General features: G+C 40.8%; 1 protein-coding gene across 4 annotated transcripts in view; it reads left to right on the top strand.

Moving 5' to 3' along the window:
- PSMF1 (proteasome inhibitor subunit 1) overlaps positions 1 to 26932 on the top strand; it is a 54658-nt gene that overhangs the window by 12233 nt on the left and 15493 nt on the right. For all 4 annotated transcript variants that reach the window (XR_199066.3, XR_001178544.2, XM_004746740.3 and 1 more), the window contains exon 5: positions 17740 to 17925. Coding sequence is in view for 2 of the 4 variants with exons in the window: in XM_004746740.3 (XP_004746797.1) it covers positions 17740 to 17925 (186 nt within the window). In the remaining 2 variants the exon portion in view is untranslated. The remainder of the gene's footprint in view (positions 1 to 17739; positions 17926 to 26932) is intronic.

Below are 26932 nucleotides of genomic sequence, written 5' to 3'. Positions count from 1 at the left end.
CTGCAGTGGCTTCAGGGGAGAAGTAGAGTCAGGCCAATGGGGTCAGTTACAGTGGGCTCCTGGAGAAAAGGTGTGCCTACCTCCACCTCTAACTTTTTCTTTTAAATGAGCTTTATTTTTTAGAGCAGCTTTAGGTTAACAGCAAAATCGAACAGCCAGTGCAGAGTTCCCATGAACACCTCCCCCTCCACTCCCACCTCCGCCATCAGCATTCTGTATAGTTATAATGGAAGTGTCTGCATCAGTACACATTCTCACCCGCATTCCATGGTTTACATTCAGGTTCATTGTTGGCAGTGTGTGAAGGAGTGTTTACTTTTTTTTTTCTTTTTTAAGATTTTATTTATTTATTTGAGATAGAGCAAGTGAACAAGAAGGCGGGGCAGAGGGAGAGGAAGAAACAGGCTCCCCACTGAGTAGGAAGCCCGACATGATGTGGGGCTTAATCCTAGGACCCTGGGATCGTGACCTGAGCTGAAGGCAGACATGTAACCAACTGAGCCACCCGGGAGCCCCGAACATGTTTCTGTTTGTAGGAACCTGCCCTGCTGTTTTCCATTGTGGCAGTACCATTTCACATTCCCACCAACAATGTGTGAGTGTTCCTGTTGCTCCACATCCTTGTCAGCATTTGGTGGTGTTAGTTTTTCAGATTTGGCCATTCTAATAAGCGTGTAGTAGTATGTGGTTTTAATTTACAGTTCCCAAATGACACACGACTTGGAGCGTCTTTTCATATGCTTGTTTTCCATCTGCATATCTTCTTTGGTGAGGTGTTTGTCTAGATCTCTGGTCCATTTTTTAATTGAGTTGTTTATTCTCTTGCTGTTAAGTTTTAAGAGTTCTTTGTGTATTTTGGGTAATGGTATTTTATCATAGATGTTTTGCAAAGATTTTTTCCCTGTCTGGCTTATTTTCTCATTCCTTTGACTTTATTTTGAAATTTGCTACTCCACAGAAAAGATGGTTTGCAAAAATATGGTGAACGCCCATATGCCTGTCACCTAGATTTACCAGTGTTTAATGTTTTACCACATTTGTTTAATTTTTCTGTGTGCTCTTCTGTTCTTGAAGCAGCTGAGAATTATCTCCAGACTTTGTGAACCTTCACCCCTAAATACTCCAGCAACATCTTTATCTCCTTGTTCGGATGAGGACGTCCCCCTGTATGACATTAGCACAGTGGTCACACTGGGGAAGTGTAGCGCGGATGCACGAGTATCACTGAATACACAGTCCATGCTGATATTTCTGCCGTCATCCTGGAGTGTCCTTTTTAGCTAGTGTTTGGGTTTTTTGGTTTTGAGGGTTCTTTCTTACCCAACCAAAGATCTCATGGCCCTTTAATTCCCTTGAATCCAGAACAGTTTCTTAAATGTTTGTTTTCCACGGCCTTGGTATTTTCAAAGACTCCAGATCCATTATCATGTAGAATGTTCAGATTGTTTCCTAGCGATCAGATTTATTAGGTTATTTGCTCATCATTTGATTCAGACTGATCATTTTTGACAAGAGCATTGCGTAGATGACACTGTGTTCTCCTCAGTGTCTCACTTCAGGTGCAGATGTCTGTCTTGTTGACTCTGATCAGTTTGATCACTTGGCGATCACTTGGTGTCTGCCAGCTTTTTCCCTGGTAAGGGCGTCTGTTTTCCTTTATGTTTAATAAGTCATCTGCAGGATTATACCAGCAGACCATGAGTACTGTGCTTCCTAGCAGTCTTCCATCTAGCAGTCTTGGCATCTATCCATGATTCTCCCCTGAGTCCGTTATTACAGAGATAAATGTAAGACAGTAATTTTCTGTCTTAATCATTCTTTTTACATTTACCATCATTTTTTAAAAAAAGTTTTTTCCTGTCTCCTTTATTTTTATTTTTTTTAAATACCCATGTAGACTTAAAGCTTCTTTTTTATTCTAAGTTATGATCCATTTCTGTCATTCTTTGGATGCCCAGTGGGAAACCTTTTAGACTGCCTTCTTTGTCCTTTTGACATGTACCCATCATTCATAGAGTGCTTCATACTTTCTGACACAGTAAAGATGTCCTAGCCTTACCCTGTAATTTTCTTGCCCCTGCCTTGAAATCAGTTGATTTTCTAAGGAGCCATGATTTTTGTTAGTGGGGAATCATATTTAAAAACCAGAATCTGAGCCCTGAATATGCTCTTTAATACTAAGGATGCCATTGCTTCCAGGTCCTTTCAGTGAGTGAATAGAGCCTAGAATCTTTTTTCTTAAAGTCTTTTCTTATTCTAAAGTGATGCCTTCATTTTTAATCTAACACCATGGGATTCTTACTCTTTTATTTTGTACTTTAGCTCTCTTCTGTGGTGAGAATTCCAGTTTCCAACAGCATCAACGTATGTACTCATTTGTTTAATCCTAAAATACACAGTCTCTGACTGCTACATCAGTATCAATGAAGAACAAATCAACCAAATAAAGTTTCAAGTACAGTTTCTTTCTGGTTCTTTTTATTCAGCTGTGTCCCGCTGAGGATGTACATAGTCAGAGTATTATGTTCAGAGGGTACTTACTCCTTTTCCATAAGTATGATGAAATTGTTACATGGTTAGGCCCAGCTATTTCCACTTTCTTGCATCGTAGGGACTTTTTTGCCATCCTCCTTGACCTTCTTGATTTTAGAGGAAACCTGGAATGAGTATAAATTCACAGTCATCAGAACAGCCTAGAAACCCTATTGCATTTTATTATATCTAATCAGGAATAACTGTTTTGAACCCACCCCACTCCTCTCAAACTTGCACACCATCTGCCTCCATGATTGAGGCCACCCCTTCATCTCTGCCCCTCTTCCAAGCAGCCTTTGTGTGAGGAGCTCCCGACTTCTGCTCGGCTCACCACCCTTCAGTTGATTCCCCACACAGAAGTCGGACCAGCCTTTTTAAAACATGGTCATGGTTAAAACCCTGGCTTGAAATCCTTCAGTGATACAACCTCCCATACATTAGGAGGGCTACTATCACAAAACAAAACAAAACAAAACAAAACAACAAGTATTGTCCAGGATGTGGGCAGATTGGAATCCTTGTGCATGGTTGGTGGAAATTTAAAATGGTGCAGCCACTGTGGAAAACAGTGTTGTGGTTCCTCACAAAATTACATTACCATAGAATCCAAGAATTCTTCTTCTGGGCATATACCCAGTAGCATTGAAAGGGTCCAGAATGCATACTTGTATACTCACGTTTATAGAAGCATTATTCACAGTAGCCAGAAGGTGGAAGCCACGTAGGTATCCATGAATACCTAGAACAGATGAATGCATAAACAGAACGTAGTATAGATGCACAGTGGCATACATGCAGTGTGGTCTGTACCTACAGTTACTCAGCTTTAAGAAGGGAGGAAGAGCTGGACACAGGCTTCCACATGGAATAACCTTGAGGACATTATGCTAAGCAAAATAAACCACTCACAAGCAAACATGTTAGGATTCTGCTTAGATGAGATATCTATAGTAGTCAGATTCCTAGAGACAGAAAGTAAAACAGTGGATGCTGGGGCTGGGAAAATGGGTGAATAGGGAGTTACTATTTCCTGGATACAGAGTTTTAGTTTTACAAGATGGGGAGCTCAGAAGATGGCTAGTGGTGGTGACTGTAATCTGCACCTCACACCGCTGAGCTCTATGCTTACAGATGGTTACGCTGCTAAATTTTATATGTATTTTCCCACAATTAAAAACATTTTTTTTACTCTGAAAAATACTCAGAACCCTCCAGTGAATGTTGTTTGCTCTTAGGATAAAAACAAAATCCTCGATGAGGCCTCAAGCCTAACCCTGGCAACCTTATCCTGTACCACGTCCCCCACCCCAGTGGCTGTGCCTTGGCCAGTGTGCCACACACACCTCTCCCCTGCTTCTGAGCTCTCCCCTGTGCGTAGAGCACTCTCCCTGACTGCCTCACGCAGCCAGCTCCCGGTCTTCCTTCAGTTCCCATTGAAACTTGAGTTCCTCAGAGAAGCCTTTCCTGCCCGCCCACCAGATCTGAGGTTTCATAACACCCTTTTAAGCATTTGATATGTCGGTGTTTTATGGTTAGAGTTGGTCACCCCCACCCTGGCCTGTGATGTCCTTGAGGGCAGGGCCTGGGTCTGTTCTGCATATAGTGGCCAGTGGAATGAGTGAAGTGAGGCCAGCCCAGAGCCGCAGCCAGAGTGGGCGCTGCACATTGTGTGAGCCCCGCACCCCTAAGGTGGGTAAGGAAAGGACGTGGAGCCTTTCTCTTGACTTCTTCATTCTGGAATTGTATTGCAGGAGAAGATGATGAAATCTGTGCAGGAACCCAGGTCCCGTGCTAGGCTCTACATGCCCATTCCAGCATTTAGTCCCCTTAGCAGTACTGCGAGAAACGATGACAGTGTCTCCATTTATTTATTTATTTGTTTGTTTTAATACATATGTTGGGGTTATGTGCTGGGGGAGTGTTTTGTTTTGGTTTTTGATGACTGTGAAGTGCGGAACCAACAATGCTACCTTGGAGTGTTGTGAGAACAAAACGAGATGTCAGCACTGAGTGCTCAGGGCTGGGTGTAGCAGCTTGTAGTAAACATACAAAGGGAAAAATATCTCATCACTAGGAATCATCTCCATGGAAACTGAGGCTCTGAGAGCTGGGGTATGGATCTGCCTCCTGATCGTTAGGCGCACCCTCCCTGCTCTGTCCTATTGTCAGCGACACTGAACTGCCTGTCTCTAGTCACCTTCCCCGATCCAGCCCTCCTTGGTAGGTGCTCATGGCTTGTCTTGTACACACTACAGGGGAAATTTGTGCCCCTGCTGAGCAAACCCTGATTTCCTAAGGAGCAGGAAACCAGTTCCTCTCTGCCGTGCCCCTTCTATTTCTGCCCTTGCAGGATGGTAGCCTATAGGCTGTCTTTGCTGCTACCAAAATGGCAGTGCTACAAAGGCTTAGAAATTGTGCAAGAATTTCAGACTGGAATTCTGCAGGTAAACACACATCCTACATAGAGGGATCAGAGGCCTTCTAGCTGTATCACACATAGCTCATCTGATTGAAAGGAAAAGAGGATTTAGATTTTCCCCTTCCACCCAGCTTGGTCAGGGAAGCAGCAAGGTCCCCAAAGTTCTGTGTTCTGAGCAAGAACCTGATTGTTGTAGGGATGTAGAACCCACAGGCCCTTAGATCTTCCAAGCCATTTCACGTGTTACACTTTTGAACCACCAACTCTTTCTTCACAGTGTTCTTTAGGATTGACACATTAAAGTGGTAAAAGTAAAATTGTTCTCGTGGAAAGGGTAAGGGCAGGAAATAGAGGTCCCTAGGCTTTCTCTTTTATCCTCCGTGGGCCCCCTTCTGTGAAAGAGAAAATTTGAAATCACTGATCTACTCTAAATCTCTCAGTCCTCTCATGGTTATATAATAAAAATGTATTTTTTAATTAAACGTTTTATTTTGAGGGGCACCTGGGTGGCTTAGTTGGTTAAGGGCCCAACTCTTGAGCTCAGTTCAGATCTTGATCTCAGGGTCATGAGTTCAAGCCCCGTGTTTTGCTCTATGCTGGGCATGGAGCTTACTTAAAAATTTAAAAAATCAAAAAATTTTATTTTGTGATAATTGTAGTCTTAAATGCAGTTGTAAGAAATAATACAGAGGGGGAAAAAGAAATAATACAGAGATTCTTTGTATCCTTTATACATTTTACCTCAGTGATCACATTGTACAAAACTGTACAGCTAGGATATTGACATTGATATAAGTTTTTAACACTGTAAGGATCCCTCCTCATCTTCTTCTTCTTCTTCTTTTTTTTTTCTTTTTTTGAGAGGAGTAGAAGGGACAAAGGGGGAGAGAGAGAGAGAATCTCAAGCAGGCTCCAGCATGGAGACTGACATGAGGCTCTATCTCAACCCAATGATCATGACCTGAGCCAAAATCTAGAGTCAGATGCTTAACCTGATGGAGACACCCAGCTGCCCCCATAAGGATCCTTCCTGATGCCCTTTTATAGCCACACCCACTGTCCCTCCCCATCCCTAACCCCAACAACCACTTCTTCTCCATCTCTAACATTTTATTTCAAAAATGTTAAGGAACACCTACCTAGGTGGCTCATTTGGTTAAGGGTCTGCCTTCAGCTCAGGTCATGATCCCAGGGCCCTAGGATTGAGTCCTGCATCGGGCTTCTTGCTCCGTGGGGATCCTGCTACTCCCTCTGCCTGCCACACCCCCTGTTTGTGCACTCTCTTCGCTCTTGCTGACAAATAAATAAAATGTATTTTTTTAAGATTTTATTTATTTATTTGAGACAGAATGAGATCACAAGTAGGCAGAGAGAGGGGAAAGCAGACTCCCTGCTGAGCAGAGAGCCTGATGCAGGGCTCGATCCCAGAACCCTAAGACCATGACCTGAGCTGAAGGCAGAGGCTTAACCCTCAGAGCCACCCAGGTACCCCGAAATAAAATCTTCTAAAAAATACCTTTGCCTTAAAAAAAAAATGTTAAGTAAATGGAATCTTACAGTATGTAAGCTTAGGCTTATGGGATTGGCTTTTCTCACTCTGCATAATGCCATATGCACTATGAACACTATAGGCATATGCATACCTGAATGCTGAGACATTCAGGTACAGGCTTTAGTGTGGACGTAATTCTCTTTCTCTGTGATAAATGCCCAAGTGCACAATGACAGTTGCATGTTTAGTTTTTTAAGAAACTTCCAACTGATTTTCTAGAGTGTCTGTGCTGTGTTACGTGTGCACCACCAGTGAATGAGTGATACCATTTCTCTGCATCTTCACCAGCATTTAGTGGTGTTACTCTTTTTCATTTTAGTTTTTCTGATAGGTATGTAGTATTATCTCATGGTTTTAATTTGTATTTCCCTAATGGCTAATGATGTTGAGCATCTTTCCATGTATGTATTTGCCATCTGTGTATCTGTGTATCTTCTTTGGCAAAGTGTCTGTTCGCATCTTTTGCCCATTTTCTTTCTTTTCTTTTTTTTTTTTTTAAAAGATTTTATTTATTTATTTGACAGACAGAGATCACAAGTAGGCAGAGAGGCAGGCTGGGGGGGGGGGTGGTAAGCAGGCTCCCCGCTGAGCAGAGCGCCTGATGCAGGGCTCGATCCCAGGACCCTGGGATCATGACCTGAGCCGAAGACAGAGGCTTTAACCCACTGAGCCACCCAGGCGCCCCTTCCCCTTTTCTAATTGGATTGTTTGAGTTTTTTTACTGCTGTATTTATAAGAGTTCTTTATATACTTTAGATGCAAGTCCTTTCTTAGATGATGGCTTATAAATGTTTTCTCCCAGCCTATAGTTTGTTTTTTAATTCTCTCAAAAACGTCTTTCACAAAGTTTTTTATTTTGATAATACTTATTTTATCAACTTTATGGATCATGCTTTTGGTGTCAAGAATGCTTTGCCTAGCTTTAGAGCCCCAAGATCTTCTCTTATGTTTTATCCTAAGCTTTTTATAGTTTTGCATTTTACATTTAAGTCTGTGGTCTATTTTAAGTTAATTTTTAGGTAAAATGTGAGGTTTGGATAGGGGTTCATTTTCTTGCCTGTGGATGTCCAATTGCTCCAAACCATTTGTTCTTCTTTCTTTCAACTGCTTTTGCAGCTTTTTCAAAAAGCAGTTGTCTGTACTTAATGTGTGCCTGTTTTTAGGTTTTCTTTTTTTTCTCATTGATCTTTCTGTGTGTCCCTCTGCCCGTATCACACAGTTTTGATTAATGTAGCTGCATAGTAGACCTTAAAATTGAGTAGAATGATTCCTCCCACTTATCTTGTCAGAAGAGTCCGAGCTATTCTAGGGTCCTTGCCTTTCCGTACTAACTTTAGAATAAGCTTGTCTTTGTCAATAAAGACCTTGCTGGGAGTTGCATTAAGCCTGTAGATCATTAAACCTATTATGGGGAAAATTGACATTTTCACTATGAACATGGTATATCTCCATTTATTAAGTCTTATTTGAATTATTTCATCATCATTTTGTAATTTTCAGCAAGTAGCTCCTGAACATGTTTTTGCTGTTTCTTTTCTGGAGGAGGGGGGTGATTATGAATTATATTAGGCTCTTAGTTTCGATTCGCAGGTATTTACTGTTAGTATATAGAAATGCGTGTTGATCTTCTATGCAGTCACCTTGCTGAACTCATTGTTCTTGGAAGGTTTTTTGGTAGATTTCTTGGGAATTTCAAGGGTGACCGTCATGTCATCTGCAAAAAAGGGAAGTTTTATTCCCCTTCTAATCTATATTTTTTTCTTTTTTCTTATTTACTTGCTTTATTGCAATGGCTAGAACTTCAGTGTTATGTTATTTAAGAGTGGTAAAAGAGAACATCCTTGCCATATTCCCAGTCTGAGGCAAAGCATTGAATCTTTCGTTATTTTATTATAATTTTCATTCAAATTCTGACTTTATTTACTGGATTTGTAACTAATAGTTGTTCTGTTAACTTACTTAGGTAATGTATGTAAAGGACTTAGAACAGTGCCTGTCACATAGTAAGTGCTCAGTAAATATTAGTTGTTGTATCATTATTGCTCCATGTATATGAGCAGCCTTTTTCTAAAACTCCATATTTAAGGTCCCAAGAACATATGACCTAAATCATATGGGAATACAATCCATATTTCCCACTTTTACCTGTTCAGTGGCTTCTCAGATTAAGGGAAATAAACTTAATTTGTAAGACTTCTACCTCTCTTTCCATTCTAGTAAATCTTAAGAGGGGGAAAAAAGTCATAGCTCAGCTTTTGTTCCCTCCTTCCCTACTCCCCAGTCTTTCCCTCCCACTTAGCTTCAGAAATATCCTGCAGTCAGCTCAGGGCTTTCATTATTAAAATGATTGTTATTGTGGGTTTGTTTGTTTTTTAAGGTTTTTATTTATTTATCTGACAGAGAGAGCACAAGCAGGGAGTGCAGCAGGTAGAGGGAGAGGGAAAAACAGGCTCCCTACTGTGCAGAGAGCCCCAGTATGAAAGGCTTGATCCCAGGAACTGGAGATCATGACCTGAGCCGAAGGCAGACAGTTAACCTACCAAGCCACCCAGGAGCCCCTATTAAGTATTTTGTTAACTGTGGATTTTTGTTGGTATTCTTTATGAAGCTCAAGAGGTTCCCTTCTGTTCCTGGTTTGTTGAGTTTTTTTTTTTTTTTTTTTTTTTTTTTTTTTTTTTTTTTTTTTTTTTTTTTTTTTAATTTTTTTAATTTTTTTTATTTTTATAAACATATATTTTTATCCCCAGGGGTACAGGTCTGTGAATCACCAGGTTTACACACTTCACAGCACTCACCAAATCACATACCCTCCCCAATGTCCATAATCCCACCCCCTTCTCCCAAACCCCCTCCCCCCGGCAACCCTCAGTTTGTTTTGTGAGATTAAGAGTCACTTATGGTTTGTCTCCCTCCCAATCCCATCTTGTTTCATTTATTCTTCTACCCACTTAAGCCTCCATGTTGCATCACCACTTCCTCATATCAGGGAGATCATATGATAGTTGTCTTTCTCTGCTTGACTTATTTCGCTAAGCATGATACGCTCTAGTTCCATCCATGTTGTTGCAAATGGCAAGATTTCATTTCTTTTGATGGCTGCATAGTATTCCATTGTGTATATATACCACATCTTCTTGATCCATTCATCTGTTGATGGACATCTAGGTTCTTTCCATAGTTTGGCTATTGTGGACATTGCTGCTATAAACATTCGGGTGCATGTGTCCCTTTGGATCACTACATTTGTATCTTTAGGGTAAATACCCAATAGTGCAATTGCTGGGTCATAGGGCAGTTCTATTTTCAACATTTTGAGGAACCTCCATGCTGTTTTCCAGAGTGGCTGGACCAGCTTGCATTCCCACCAACAGTGGAGGAGGGTTCCCCTTTCTCCGCATCCTCGCCAGCATCTGTCATTTCCTGACTTGTTGATTTTAGCCATTCTGACTGGTGTGAGGTGATATCTCATTGTGGTTTTGATTTGTATTTCCCTGATGCCGAGTGATATGGAGCACTTTTTCATGTGTCTGTTGGCCATCTGGATGTCTTCTTTGCAGAAATGTCTGTTCATGTCTTCTGCCCATTTCTTGATTGGATTATTTGTTCTTTGGGTGTTGAGTTTGCTAAGTTCTTTATAGATTCTGGACACTAGTCCTTTATCTGATATGTCGTTTGCAAATATCTTCTCCCATTCTGTCAGTTGTCTTTTGATTTTGTTAACTGTTTCCTTTGCTGTGCAAAAGCTTTTGATCTTGATGAAATCCCAGTAGTTCATTTTTTCCCTTGCTTCCCTTGCCTTTTGCGTTGTTCCTAGGAGGATGTTGCTGCGGCAGAGGTCGAAGAGGTTGCTGCCCGTGTTCTCAAGGATTTTGATGGATTCCTTTCGTACATTGAGGTCCTTCATCCATTTTGAGTCTATTTTTGTGTGTGGTGTAAGGAAATGGTCCAATTTCATTTTTCTGCATGTGGCTGTCCAATTTTCCCAGCACCATTTATTGAAAAGGCTGTCTTTTTTCCATTGGACATTCTTTCCTGCTTTGTCGAAGATTAGTTGACCATAGATTTGAGGGTCTATTTCTGGGCTCTCTATTCTGTTCCATTGATCTATGTGTCTGTTTTTGTGCCAGTACCATGCTGTCTTGATGATGACAGCTTTGTAATAGAGCTTGAAGTCCGGAATTGTGATGCCACCAACGTTGGCTTTCTTTTTCAATATCCCTTTGGCTATTCGAGGTCTTTTCTGGTTCCATATAAATTTTAGAATTATTTGTTCCATTTCTTTGAAAAAGATGGATGGTACTTTGATAGGAATTGCATTAATGCGTAGATTGCTTTAGGTAGCATAGACATTTTCACAATATTTATTCTTCCAATCCAGGAGCATGGAACATTTTTCCATTTCTTTGTGTCTTCCTCAATTTCTTTCATGAGTACTTTATAGTTTTCTGAGTATAGATTCTGTGTCTCTTTGGTTAGGTTTATTCCTAGGTATCTTATGGTTTTGGATGCAATTGTAAATGGGATTGACTCCTTAATATCTCTTTCTTCTGTCTTGCTGTTGGTGTAGAGAAATGCAACTGATTTCTGTGCATTGATTTTATATCCTGACACTTTACTGAATTCCTGTATAAGTTCTAGCAGTTTTGGAGTGCATTCTTTTGGGTTTTCCACATATAGTATCATATCATCTGCGAAGAGTGATAATTTGACTTCTTTCTTTGCCGATTTGGATGCCTTTAATTTCCTTTTGTTGTCTGATTGCTGAGGCTAGGACCTCTAGTACAATGTTGAATAGCAGTGGTGATAATGGACATCCCTGCCGTGTTCCTGACCTTAGCGGAAAAGCTTTCAGTTTTTCTCCATTGAGAATGATATTTGCGGTGGGTTTTTCATAGATGGCTTTGATGATATTGAGGTATGTGCCCTCTATCCCTACACTTTGAAGAGTTTTGATCAGGAAGGGATGTTGTACTTTGTCAAATGCTTTTTCAGCATCTATTGAGAGTATCATATGGTTCTTGTTCTTTCTTTTATTGATGTGTTGTATCACATTGACTGATTTGCGGATGTTGAACCAACCTTGCAGCCCTGGAATAAATCCCACTTGGTCGTGGTGAATAATCTTTTTAATGTACTGTTGAATCCTATTGGCTAGTATTTTGTTGAGTATTTTCGCATCTGTGTTCATCAAGGATATCGGTCTATAGCTCTCTTTTTTGGTGGGATCCTTGTCTGGTTTGGGGATCAAGGTGATGCTGGCCTCATAAAATGAGTTTGGAAGTTTTCCTTCCATTTCTATTTTTTGGAACAGTTTCAGGAGAATAGGAATTAGTTCTTCTTTAAATGTTTGGTAGAATTCCCCCGGAAAGCCGTCTGGCCCTGGGCTTTTGTTTGTTTGGAGATTTTTAATGACTGTTTCAATCTCCTTACTGGTTATGGGTCTGTTCAGGCTTTCTATTTCTTCCTGGTTCAGTTGTGGGAGTTTATATGTTTCTAGGAATGCATCCATTTCTTCCAGATTGTCAAATTTATTGCCGTAGAGTTGCTCATAGTATGTTCTTATAATAGTTTGTATTTCTTTGGTGTTAGTTGTGATCTCTCCTCTTTCATTCATGATTTTATTTATTTGGGTCCTTTCTCTTTTCTTTTTGATAAGTCGGGCCAGGGGTTTATCAATTTTATTAATTCTTTCAAAGAACCAGCTCCTAGTTTCGTTGATTTGTTCTATTGTTTTTTTGGTTTCTATTTCATTGATTTCTGCTCTGATCTTTATGATTTCTCTTCTCCTGCTGGGCTTAGGGTTTCTTTCTTGTTCTTTCTCCAGCTCCTTTAGGTGTAGGGTTAGGTTGTGTACCTGAGACCTTTCTTGTTTCTTGAGAAAGGCTTGTACCGCTATATATTTTCCTCTCAGGACTGCCTTTGTTGTGTCCCACAGATTTTGAACCGTTGTGTTTTCATTATCATTTGTTTCCATGATTTTTTTCAATTCTTCTTTAATTTCCCGGTTGACCCATTCATTCTTTAGAAGGATACTGTTTAGTCTCCATGTATTTGGGTTCTTTCCAAACTTCCTTTTGTGGTTGAGTTCTAGCTTTAGAGCATTGTGGTCTGAAAATATGCAGGGAATGATCCCAATCTTTTGATACCGGTTGAGTCCTGATTTAGGACCGAGGATGTGATCTATTCTGGAGAATGTTCCATGTGCACTAGAGAAGAATGTGTATTCTGTTGCTTTGGGATGAAATATTCTGAATATATCTGTGATGTCCATCTGGTCCAGTGTGTCATTTAAGGCCTTTATATCCTTGCTGATCTTTTGCTTGGATGACCTGTCCATTTCAGTGAGGGGAGTGTTAAAGTCCCCTACTATCATTGTATTATTGTTGATGTGTTTCTTTGATTTTGTTATTAATTGGTTTATATAGTTGGCTGCTCCCACATTGGGGGCATAGATATTTAAAATTGTTAAATCTTCTTGTTGGACAGACCCTTTGAGTATGATATAGTGTCCTTCCTCATCTCTTATTATAGTCTTTGGCTTAAAATCTAATTGATCTGATATAAGGATTGCCACTCCTGCTTTCTTCTGATGTCCATTAGCATGGTAAATTCTTTTCCACCCCCCCTCACTTTAAATCTGGAGGTGTCTTCGGGCTTAAAATGTGTTTCTTGGAGGCAACATATAGATGGGTTTTGTTTTTTTATCCATTCTGATACCCTGTGTCTTTTGACAGGGGCATTTAGCCCATTCACATTCAGGGTAACTATTGAGAGATATGAATTTAGTGCCATTGTATTGCCTGTAAGGTGACTGTTACTGTATATGGTCTCTGTTCCTTTCTGATCTACCACTTGTAGGCTCTCTCTTTGCTTAGAGGACCCCTTTCAAGATTTCCTGTAGAGCTGGTTTGGTATTTGCAAATTCTTTCAATTGTTGTTTGTCCTGGAAGCTTTTAATCTCTCCTTCTATTTTCAATGATAGCCTAGCTGGATATAGTATTCTTGGCTCCATGTTTTTCTCGTTTAGTGCTCTGAAAATATCATGCCAGCTCTTTCTGGCCTGCCAGGTCTCTGTGGATAAGTCAGCTGCCAATCTAATATTTTTACCATTGTATGTTACAGACTTCTTTTCCCGGGCTGCTTTCAGGATTTTCTCTTTGTCATTGAGACTTGTAAATTTTACTATTAGGTGACGAGGTGTGGGGCCTATTCTTATTGATTTTGAGGGGCATTCTCTGAACCTCCTGAATTTTGATGCTCGTTCCCTTTGCCATATTGGGGAAATTCTCCCCAATAATTCTCTCCAGTATACCTTCTGCTCCCCTCTCACTTTCTTCTTCTTCTGGAATCCCAATTATTCTAATGTTGTTTCGTCTTATGGTGTCACTTATCTCTCGAATTCTCCCCTCGTGGTCCAGTAGCTGTTTGTCCCTCTTTTGATCAGCTTCTTTATTCTCTGTCATTTGGTCTTCTATATCACTAATTCTGTCTTCTGCCTCATTTATCCTAGCAGTGAGAGCCTCCATTTTTGATTGCACCTCATTAATAGCTTTTTTGATTTCACCTTGGTTAGATTTTAGTTCTTTTATTTCTCCAGAAAGGGCTTTTATATCTCTCGAGAGGGTTTCTCTAATATCTTCCATGCCTTTTTCGAGCCCGGCTAGAACCTTGAGAATTGTCATTCTGAACTCTAGATCTGACATATTACCGATGTCTGTATTGATTAGGTCCCTAGCCTTCGGTACTGCCTCTTGTTCTTTTTTTTTGTTTGAATTTTTTCCGTCTTGTCATTTTGTCCCAGATAAGAGTAAATGAAGGGGCAAGTAAAATACTAAAAGGGTGGCAACAACCCCAGGAAAATATGCTTTAACCAAATTAGAAGAGATCCAAAATCGTGAGTGGGGAGAAAGGGGATAAAAAGAGGTTCAAAAAGGAAGAGAGAAAAAAGAAAAGAAAAAAAAAAAAAAAAAAAAAAAAAAAAAAAAAAAAAAAAAAAAAAAAAAAAAGAATTTTAAAAAAAAGAAAACACCTAAGAAAAATGTAAAAAATATATATATATATATATATATTAGATAAACTAGTAAAAAATCGTTAAAAAAGAAAAAGGTAACAGTTAAAAAAAATAAAATTTTACCCGAAGGCGAGAAAAAAAAAAAAAAAATGAAAAAGAAAAAATTAAATTAACTGCAAGACTAAAAAAAATCACAGGAAAAAAGCCATGAGTTCCGTGCTTGGCTTTCTCCTCCTCTGGAATTCTGCTGCTCTCCTTGGTATTGAAACCGCACTCCTTGGTAGGTGAACTTGGTCTCGGCTGGATTTCTTGTTGTTCTTCTGGGGGAGGGGCCTGTTGTAGTGATTCTCAAGTGTCTTTGCCCCAGGCGGAATTACACCGCCCTTACCCGGGGCCGGGGTGAGTAATCCGCTCGGGTTTGCTTTCAGGAGCTTTTGTTCCCTGAGCGCTTTCCGTAGAGTTCCAGAGGACGGGAATACAAATGGCGGCCTCCTGGTCTCCGGCCCGGAGGAGCCGAGAGCCCAGGGCCCCACTCCTCAGTGCGCCCTCAGAGAACAGCGCCCAGTTACTCCCGTCTGCCTGACCTCCGGCCGCGCTCCGAGCTCACCGAGCCTGCGACCGGTTCAAGGTAACACGGAGCTGCGAGATTACTGTCGGCTCTGTCTCTGTAGCCGGCTTTCCCGTTCCAATACCCGCAAGCTCTGCGACACTCAGACACCCCCGATCCTTCTGTGACCCTGCGGGACCTGAGGCCACGCTGACCCCGCGTGGGCTTCGCCCCGGTTTAGCCTCTGGAGCGATGTCCCTCAGCGGAACAGACTTTTAAAAGTCCTGATTTTGTGCGCGGTTGCTCCGCCGCTTGCCGGGAGCCGGCCCCTCCCCCCGGGGTCTATCTTCCCGTCGCTTTGGATTCACTTCTCCGCTGGTCCTACCTTTCAGAAAGTGGCTGATTTTCTGTTTCCAGAATTGCTGTTCTTCTTCTCTTCGATCTGCCGATGGATTTTCAGGTGTTTGCAATCTTTAGATAAGCTATCTAGCTGATCTCCGGCTAGCTGAAGCAGTCTCCTGTTGAGTTTTTATAATGAATGGATTTCCATGTTGGATTTGGTCAAATGCATTTTCTGCGTCGGTCGATAGGATCATATATCTTTTCTTTGCTTATTGATATCGTAGGGATTTGTGAATACTGATCCAGCCTTGCATGCCAACAGTGAATCCTGGGGGTGTATGATTCTTTTAATATATTTTTTAATTCTGCTTGTTAGTACTTTGTTGAACATTTGTGCATCCAAGTTCATGGGAAATGCAGGTCTGTAGTTTTGTTTTTTGTGCTCTTTTGTCTGGCTTTGATGTGAGGCAATCCTGGCCTCATAAAATGAGTTGGGAAATGTTTCTTCCTCTCCTATTATCTGGAAATAGCTGTAAATTAGTCTTAATTCTTCTTTAAGTGTTTGGTAGCATTCTCCACTGAAATCATCTGGCTCTAGAGATTTCTTGTTTTGGGTGCTTAAGTATGAATTTTTTTCCTGTAATAGAACTCTTCAAATTATTTTATTTTGGCTGAGTGTTAGTTTGTGGTTTTTGAAGAATTGGTGTATTCTAAGTAGTTGAAGTTGTTAGTATTCTCTTATTATCCTTCCAGTGACAATACATGTGTTGTAATATCCCATGTCATTCTTGCTATTGGTGATTTGTGTCTTCTCTCTTTTTGTGTTTGCCAATCTTGCTAAAAGTTTGTTGATTTTATTCATTTTTTGGAAGAACTTTTTTTTTTAATTAATTTTCTCTCTCATTTTCCTGTTTTCTCTTTTATTGATTTTCATTCTTTATTATTTCCTTACTTCAGCCTTGCTTAGGGCTTTTGTTTTAAAAAAAATATTTATTTATTTGACAGACAGAGGTCACAAGTAGGCAGAGAGGCAGGCAGAGGGTGGGGGGAAGCGGGCTCCCCCTACTGAGCAGAGAACCCGATGTGGGGCTCCATCCCAGGACCCCAAGATCACAACCTGAGCTGAAGGCAGAGGCTTTAACCCACTGAACCACCCAGGTGCCGCCTTGTTTAGGGTTTTATTTGCTCTTTTTCTAGGTTCTTGAGGTCAGAATTTTGATTATCGATTTCCTTCCTCTTTTCCAATGTGAGCATTTAGTGCAATGAAATTTCTTCTCAACACTGTTTTAGCCATATCTCTGCCTATTTTTTCCTAAGATTTTAAAATTTATTTTAAGAGAGAGTATGCAAGTAGGGGGAGGGTCAGAAGGGGAGGGAAAGAATCCCAAGCAGATGCCCTGCTGAGAGGGAGCCCCATCATAGGACTCGATCTCTCAACCCTGATCGTGACCTGAGTCAAAATTAAGAGTCAGCCACACAGCTGACTGACACACCAGGCACACCTACCCCATATAATATGTTATATATTTATTTTTATTCAGTGCTTTGTATTTTCTTCATGTCTTCCTCTGTGACCTGAGGGTTTTCTAGAATTGGGTTAATTTCCATTATTTAGAGACTTCCTTCTATTTTGATGTTTGGTATCATACCATATGGTCAGAGAACATACTCTATATAGTTTCAGTTTTTTAAAATTTGTAAGATTTGCTTTTTGGCCCAGAATATGTCTCATTTTAAATTTCAGATTTTTAGGAATTCTGGAGCACTACCCACTCATTGCTACCTCAGCCTGCCTCAACACTCAGCTACAGCCCACCATGCTTGGCTGTCACAGGCAGAGAAAAGAGGCCCAGCGTAGCCTTCCAAGGGCTCTGAGTTGGTGACAAAACTGACCTTGAGCCCCCAGAGCCCCGCCTACCTGGACCAGGAACCTGGTTCATCCTCCCCAAGAGCCTTGGCTGTCCATGACCCTTCCCATGACCCTTGATGAACACACAATGAGGCTGAGGAGAGGGTTGGGCAGGTACAGAGGAGTAGCCAGTCCAGGCCGTGTGCCCCTGCACTGTCACCTCTTTCTAATGGGGTGGTAAGCGAGGAGGGGCAACTCAGATGCCTAAGAAGCTTAGGCCCAAATCTCGGAGACGACACCGGGCTGTTGCCCCCCTCACACAGGTCCGCCGGGCGGCCTGTCCCCACCCTTGCAAACAGTCCAAGCGCAAAGCGAAGAGCTATCAGGGCCGCCACTGCCGCCGCCGCCGCCGCCGCTGCCAGAATAGTGTATACGGGGTTGCCAGCCAGGTGCAAGCAGTTGACACCTCGTCTCCTTCCTACAGGACCTACAAGAACAGTGAGGAACTTCGGTCTCGCATTGTGTCTGGAATCATCACACCTATCCATGAGCGCTGGGACAAGGCTAGTGTCAGCAGTCTCCCCCGGGAGTTTCCGCCTGCCACTGCCAGAGAGGTGGACCCGCTCCGGATTCACCCACAGCACCCACACACGAGCCGGCAGCCTCCCTGGTGAGTACAGAGCCCCCAGCAGGCAGCCATCCCGTGCTTCTGCAGGGTTCTAGCCATAACCATCCTGCCACGTGGCCCCCTCTCTGGCCTCCATGTGTCTGCAACAGATTGTCTGAGTCTTGGTGGATGGAGACAGAAGTGGAGCATTGAGTTCTGATACGGCTCCTAGTCACCCTTACTACCCAGCTTATTTGGGTTGCAGGGACTGGGGCTGGGCATTTCAGGGAAACGCGGAGATGCAGAAGTACCTTCCCAGAGGGTTGGAGGCCAACTGTCTTTCCCGTTCCATTTCATTTATGGCAGCCACCTAACCTCTTTGACAGCTTCAGAACTTTTCCAAAGCAACATGAGGTATGAGTATGTCTCATCCAAGATCTTACCAGATTAGGGTGGGAGCATCTATGACAGGAGACTCATGCTCTGAGGATGGAGACGAGAACCAGTGGGAGACCTTAGTGTCTGGTTGAGACCGCACTTTTCCCAATTTGGAATCCCCAGTGTAGCAGTAATGGGGGCCTGGGGCTTCACCGTGGGGCCATAATAAGCACTCAGTAAGTGTTCACTGCCATTTTATCCTGTTTTGCAATTAACGTATCCTTGTTTAGTTAAAAAATGGGAAATTAATTTATTACAATGAATAATTGGTAAGTCTCTTTGGCACTCTTCAGAAATCCTGTGGGGAGGGTGAATACTAAAAAGTAGTTGAAGGATTGGGAACAGCTTGTCTAATCTAACCTCCTTATTTTATAGATAGGACCACAGGTAAGATGACCTGCCTAAGGTCACCAGCCACTAATAAAGAGACAGGGCCAGGGCTGCAGTTCACTTGTCAAATCCCAGTGTAGTGCTGTGGCTACGATGTGGCCAAATATGGTGGCAAGATTTAAGAACAAGCCCTGGATGGCAATCAAGAGGTTGGGGTGGATTTTTACACCTTAAGTAGATAGTAATTCTCAGCTCTCTCAGACTCACTGCCCATGTCAAAACAAATACTTCATGAAATCTCCTTTACTTTTCTTGAAATGATATTCATAGATAATCTAACTGAATGTACACTTCAAAAGGAATCAGTATAAAGTCCTAACTATAATATAAATGAGAAATAGAGAGTAATTAATAAGATAATGTCTGTTTGATCATATAGATGCTTAAGCAGAGTTACACTGGAAAATAAAGTCAGACATTTGCACTTGTATATGGAATTATGTAGAATTTGACAGCAACAAAAGCTGGCATATACACATGTATTCAAGCCAAATTCAAATACTATAAACTGCATTGCTATTACTAACATGACTCTTCTGAAATGATGAACAGTTCTTAGGAGAATGGCAAACAAAATATTAGATGGAGAGTGTCTCATTAGACTTGGATACTTTATGAAGGCTTTATACCTCCCTGAACACCTAACAAGACTTTGGAAAGTTGTGTGGGATGCAGGTCATTTTTCTAATGTAAAACTCATTATGTAGAATGTGCCTTGTCTCTGGCGTCCGCCTCAAGTGCTGTGAGGATCCTCCAACCACAGAGGCAAGCAAGAATCCCCCCAGGGCTTCCACAGCAGCACCTCGAGGCTCTGCCACCCTAACTAGGAATCAGACCTGGAGTTTTTAATTGTGAAGATAAAACTTCCTAACCTTGGAAGAATTGAAAGAATCAAAAATAACCATTTTGCAACATCTCCTGAAAGAACGTACCTAGGCACAAATCATCAGCGTTTGCTGAAACCCTTAGGTAGCAGGCTGATGGAGAACTTTATAAAGAATAGATCCAGGCTGATAGCACCTGAGCCCATAGATCAATCTTAACACTAAAAATGGTGTAGCCAGACATTAAGTGCTTTCTGATATGATGCAGCAGTAAGTACACAGCAACCTGGGTTTAGATCTAACTCTCACATGAAAAGAAGCATGAGAGATAGAAGAATGAGTTAAATAAACACCTGAGGATACATGTGTTGCAGCCAAAACTGGAACATTTTAAAAAACTGAACATTTTTTACAGGATAAATTAACCTTGTTTTCATTGTCACATGAATGGCATGAGGAAAAAAGGGAGAGCGGGGCTGTTATTAAAAGAGTTATATCAACTAAATACAGTGTTTGACCTTGTCTGTCTGGATCTGTGGGGCCCTGATACCAAAACCAGAGACCTCAGAAGAAGGCTACAAACCAGTATCCCTTTTGAATATAGATTTTAAAATCCTCAACAAAATACTGGCAAAATAAATCCGGCAACGTAGAAAAAGGATTATATACCATGACCAAAAGAAATTTATCCCAGAAATGGTTGGTTTAACATCTGAAAATAAGTCAGTGTAACATACCACATTAATGGAACAAAGGACAAAACCACATGTTCATTTCAGTAGAGAAAAAGCGTTTGACAAAATCCAACACTTTTTCAGAATAAAAGCATTTAGCAATAGAAGGAGTTTTCTTAATAAATAGCATCTGCAGAAAACCCACAGCTAATATCCTAGTTAAGTAAGAAAGACTAAATGCTTTACCCCAAAGATCAGGAGTAAGACAAGAATGTCTCTCTTGTTACTTTTATGCAACATCATACTTGAGATTCTAGTCAAGACAATCACTTGAGAAAAAGGAGAAGTATCTAGATTAAAAAGGAAGATGTAAACAAACTCTTTTACCTGAAATCTCATATATAGGACATCCGAAGGAATCTTCTAAATAAACTTTTAAAATAAACAATGTCAGCAATGTGACAGGATACATGATCAAAAAACAAAAATCAGTTGTATTTCTGTACATGAGTAAGGAATAATATGAAAATTAAGGAAATGATCCCATTTATAATAACCCCCAAAAGAAAAAAAATACTTAATAAATTTAACAAAAATTAACTTGTACACTGAGAATTACAAAGCATTTTTGAAAGAAATTAAGATTAAATAATGGAAACACATCTGTGTTCATAGATAAGAAGAATTAATATAGGCAATATTCTCCAAATTGATATACGTATTTAGTGCAATCCCAATCCCAGAGTTTCTTGTTTGTAGGTTTTTTGTTTTCTGGGGTTTTTGTTTTTGTTTTTGTTTTCAGAAATTGTCAAGCTGATCCTAAAATTCATATGGAAAATCAAAGAGAACCAGAATAACCAAAGCAATTTTGAAAAAGAAAAAAGACTCACACTTTCCAATTTTAAAACTTATTACAAAGCTACAAGTAGTCAAGACAGTGTGGTACTGAAATAAGGATAAAAATGTAAAGCCAAAGGAATAGAATTGAGATCTAGAAATAAACTAGGGGTGTCTAGATGGCTCAGTGGGTTGAGCCTCTGCCTTTGGCTCAGGTCGTGATCTCAGGGTCCTGGGATGGAGGCCTGTATGGGGCTCTCTGCTCAGCAGGGAGCCTGCTTCCCCCCACCCCCACTGCCTGCCTCTCTGCCTACTTGTGATCTCTCTCTTTCTGTCAAATAAATAAATAAAATCTTTTAAAAAAATAGAGATAAACCCATATATCCATGGGCAATTGATTTCAGCAAGTGCGCCAAAACAGTTTAGTGGGGGAATAATAGTCTTTTCAAATGGTGCTGAAACAACTCTATGTCCACAGGCAAAAGGATGCAGTTGGACCCCTTCCTTACACAGAAATTGACTTAAAATGGATCATAGACCTAGGCATAAGAGAACTGTAATACTCCTAGAAGAAGGCAGGAATAAATCTTTATGACCTCGACAGTAGTTTCTTAGATACAACACCAAAAGCACAAATTGGACTTTGTCAAAATTAGAACCTTTTGTGCATCAAAGGATAGTCAAGAAAGTGAACAGATGCAGAAAAAGCATTTGACAAAATCCGGCATTCGTTCCTGATTAAAACGCTTCAGAGTATAGGGATAGAGGGAACATTCCTGAACTTCATAAAATCTGTCTATGAAAGACCCACAGCAAATATCATCCTCAATGGGAAAAAGCTCACAGCCTTCCCGTTGAGATCAGGAACAAAACAAAGATGCCCACTTTCACCACTCTTGTTCAACATAGTATTAGAAGTCCTAGCAACAGCAGTAACAAAGAGAAATAAAAGGTGTCCAAATGGTCAATGAAGAAGTCAAACTCTCTCTCTTCGCAGATGACATGATTCTTTATATGGAAAACCCCAAAGACTCCACTCCCAAACTATTAGAACTCATACAGCAATTCAGCAACGTGGCAGGATACAAAGTCAATGTACAGAAATCAGTGGCTTTCTTATACACTAACAATGAAAATACAGAAAGGGAAATTAGAGAATCGATTCCATTTACTATAGCACCAAGAACCATAAAATACCTGGGAATAAACCTAACCAAAGAGGTAAAGGATCTGTATTCGAGGAACCTCAGAACACTCATGAAAGAAATTGAAGAAGACACAAAAAGATGGAAGACCATTCCATGCTCTTGGATTGGAAGAATAAACATTGTTAAAATGTCTATATTGCCTAGAGTAATCTATACTTCTAATGCCATTCCGATCAAAATTCCACCGGTATTCTTCAAAGAGCTCGAGCAAATAATCCAAAAACTTGTATGGAACCAGAAGAGGCAATCTTCTGGTTCCATACAAATTGGAACCAGAATCGCTGGTTCCAATTTGTATGGATCGCTAAGGAAATTTTGAAAAACAAAAATAAAACTGGGGGCATCACGTTACCTGATTTCAAGCTTTATTACAAAGCTGTGATCACCAAGACAGCATGGTACTGGCATAAAAACAGACACATAGACCAGTGCAACAGAGTAGAGAGCCCAGATATGGACCCTCAGCTCTATGGTCAATTAATCTTCGACAAAACAGGAAAAAATATACCGTGGAAAAAAGACAGTCTCTTCAATAAATGGTGCTGGGAAAACTGGGCAGCTGTATGTAGAAGAATGGAACTCGACCATTCTCTTAACACTGTACACAAAGATAAACTCAAAATGGATAAAAGACCTCAACGTGAGACAGGCATCCATCAGAATCCTAGAGGAGAACATAGGCGGTAATCTCTTTGATATCAGCCACAGCAACTTCTTTCAAGATATGTCTCCAAAGGCAAAGGAAACAAAAGCGAAAATAAACTTTTGGAACTTCATCAAAATCAAAAGCTTCTGCACAGCAAAGGAAAGAGTCAAAAAAACAAAGAGGCAACCCAGGGAATGGGAGAAGATATTTGCAAATCACAGTACAGACAAAAGGTTGATATCCAGGATCTATAATGAACTCCTCAAACTCAACACACACAAAATAGACAATCATATCACAAAATGGGCAGAAGATATGGACAGACACTTCTCCAATGAAGACATACAAATGGCTATCAGACACATGAAGAAATGTTCATCATCACTAGCCATCAGGGAGATTCAAATAAAAACCACATTGAGATATCACCTTACACCACTTAGAATGGCCACATTTAACAGACAGGAAACAACATGTATTGGAGAGGATGTGGAGAAAGGGGAACCCTCTTACACTGTTGGTGGGAACGCAAGTTGGTGCAGCCTCTTTGGAGAACAGTGTGGAGATTCCTCAAGAAATTGAAAATAGAACTTCCCTATGACCCTGCCATTGCACTCCTGGGTATTTACCCCAAAGATACAGATGTCGTGAAAAGAAGGGCCATCTGTACCCCAATGTTTATAGCAGCAATGGCCACGGTCGCCAAACTGTGGAAAGAACTAAGATGCCCTTCAATGGACGAATGGATAAGGAAGATTTGGTCCATATACACTATGGAGTATTATGTCTCCATCAGAAAGGACAAATACCCAACTTTTGTAGCAACATGGACGGGACTGGAAGAGATTATGCTGCTGAGTGAAATAAGTCAAGCAGAGAGAGCCAATTATCATATGGTTTCACTTATTTGTGGAGCATAACAAATAGCATGGAGGACATAGGGAGATAGAGAGGAGAAGGGAGTTGGGGGAAATTGGAAGGGGAGGTGAACCATGAGAGACTGTGGACTCTGAAAAACAATCTGAGGGGTTTGAAGTGGTGGGGGAGTGGGAGGTCGGGGTACCCGGTGGTGGGTATTATAGAGGGCACGGATTGCATGGAGCACTGGGAGTGGTGAAAAAATAATGAATACTGTTATGCTGAAAATAAATAAATAAATAAATAAATAAATAAAAGAAAGTGAACAGATAACCCACAGAATGGGAGATAGCATTTATGAATCATAGTTGACTGTAGGCTTGTATCGAAAATACATAAGCCTTACAACTCAGTAATAAAAAAGCCCAGTTTAAAAGTGGTTCAGAATAGTTAAAGTAACCCATGAGCATGTGAAAGATGCTCAAAATCATTAATCATCAGGGAAATGGAACTCCACACCACAGTGAAATAGCATGTACGACTTCTGTATGTGAATGTCCATAGTATATTCATATAGGCCAAAAAGTGGAAACAGCCTAAATACCCATCAGCTGATGATCAGATCTACAAAGTGACAAGTGTGTACAGTGAAAGTTATTCACCAGTAAAAAAGGATGAACTACTGATGGATGTCACAACCCGTGTGAACCTTGAAAACATTTTGCTGAGTGAGAGGATCTACATATTGTATGATTTTATGTGAATTGTTCAGAATAGGCAAATCCATACACACAGAAAGAAGATAAATCATTGCCAGGAACCGAGGTGGAGGGATTGGTGGGCATGAATAGGGAATGACTGCTAATTGGTACAGAGTTTCCTTTTGGGTGCAGAAAATATTCTTTTTTTTTTTTTTTTTTTTAAAGATTATGTTTATTTATTTGAGAGAGAGACCATGAGAAGGCAGAGATCAGAGGGAGAAGCAGCCTCCCTGCTAAGGAGAGAGCCCAATGTGGGACTCGATCCCGGGATTCCAGGATCGTGACCTGGGCGGAAGGCAGTCGCTTAAGCAACTGAGCCACCCAGGCGCCCAGGTGAAGAAAATATCCTAATAAGAATATTTGCACACTCTGTGAACATCTAAAGGCCATTTCCCTGTATAATATAACTGGGTGAATTTTGTTATATGTGAAATATTATCTCAGTAAACTTTTTTTTTTTTTAAAGATTTTATTTATTTATTTGACAGAGAGAGATCACAAGCAGGCAGAGAGAGGAGGAAGCAGGCTCCCTGCTGAGCAGAGAGCCCGATGCGGGCCTCGATCCCAGGACCCTGAGATCATGACCTGAGCCGAAGGCAGCGGCTTAACCCACTGAGCCACCCAGGCGCCCCTCAGTAAACTGTTAAAAAAAAAAGTCCTAGCCTTGCCTTGGCTTTATTGGAAATGTGAACATATAACAACAGAAATGAGGTCTCTGGGTTCAGACTACAAGAAAATTGATAATTGCTCATGATTGAGACTTTTGTGTCTTACCTTCAACTAGAGAGTAGTTTGTTAGTACCTAAGTTGTATTTTATGGGTTCATCATCATACCAGCAGAAGTGATTTATTTAAAATAAACTGCTGAATACTTCCCCCCCCTTAGAAACAAGGCATAGGTATCCACTCTTACCAGTCTTACTCATCATAGTACTGAAAGTTTTGCTACCACATTAAGATGAGAAATAAAATTAAATAAAAGGATACAAATAAGAGAGGAAGAAATAAAACGGTTCGTGTTTGCAGATGACCGTGGTCTACATAGAAAATCTCAGGGAATCTACCAAATAATAGCAGTAGCAACAGTAATAATCACGAGTTCAGCAAGGGTTACCAGCCCAGAGCTCAGAATGAATTTGAGCTGGTAACTCAAATAGGATCACAGATCTAAATGTGAAACTTCATGCTACAACATTTTAGAACTCACAGGAGAAACTCTTTTGGATATAGGGCTTGCTGAAGCATTTGTAAGACACTAAAAGCACAATCTGTAGTAGACATGGTTAAATTGTACTTCATCAAAATTAAAAATGTTTTTGCTCTATGAAAGACCCTGTTAGAGAATGAGAACATAAACTACAGGCTGGGAGAAATGTTTGCAAACCACGCATCTGACAGAGCAGTTGTGTCTAGGAAGATACAGAACATTCAAAACTCCACGGGTTTAAAAAAAAATCCAATCAGAAAATGGGACAAGGATGTGAAGAGATGGCACACTGAAAGGATACACAGATGGCACATAGCATGTGAAGCATGAAAAGGTATTCAGCACCATTAGCCATTAGGGAAATGGAAATTAAGCAGTGAAATCCTTCACACCTACTAGACTGGCTAAAATTAAAAATAAAAATGATACCAAATGCTGGAGACAGTGCAGAGAATCTCAGTCTCTTACCTGTTGGTGGTGGGAATGTAAAATGGTATGGCCACTTAAGAACATTGGCCGTTTCTTAAGCAAACACTTCCTATGAAGATCTAGGAATTGCACTCCTAGGCATTTATCGTCAAGAAACAAAAATTATGCCCACGCAGAAGCCTATAGACAGATGTTCATAGCAGCTTTATTTGTAAGAGTCAAAAACTGGAAGCAATTCAGATGTCCCTGAGTTGGTGAGAGGTTACGCACGCTGTGGTGCTGCCCGAGGAATACTCCACAAGGTAAAGGAGTAAGAAAAAGCCAATTCCAAAAGGTTACAAACTGTATGATTCCACCTTCACAAAACTTTCAGAATGACACTATTAGTAGATGTGCTACATAGATCCGTGTTTGCAGGAGGCTAGGGATGGGGGCAGGCTGTAAGTGCAACTATGAAGGTGGGCGAGGTAGCATGAGGGGAGCTTTGCGGTGGTATCACTTGGAGAAAACTGGGTGAAGGTGCGCAGGATTTCTCTGCTCTTTTTCCAACTTCTCATGACTCTTTATTTTAAAATGAAAGATATTTGAAAATGTAGATGCTAAGGAACCACTTAGGTTCTTAAGTCCAGAGTATTTCTTGAGCTCACTAGGTGTGTGACACTAGATCCAGCCATAGGTGCTTCGTGAAGACCCATGATGCCATCTGCTCCTGCTGTCCTCTCATCAAGGAGGGACAGCGTACTAGGGAGCATGTAGAAGAGGAACCTGAACCACACTTGGTGTTCAGGGAAGGCTTCC

This window comes from Mustela putorius, unplaced genomic scaffold (genome assembly GCF_011764305.1).
Source record: "Mustela putorius furo isolate JIRA1106 unplaced genomic scaffold, ASM1176430v1.1 tig00000743_pilon_pilon_pilon, whole genome shotgun sequence".
Classification (NCBI taxonomy): Eukaryota; Metazoa; Chordata; class Mammalia; order Carnivora; family Mustelidae; genus Mustela; species Mustela putorius.
This window is presented reverse-complemented; position numbering and strand designations above follow the sequence as displayed.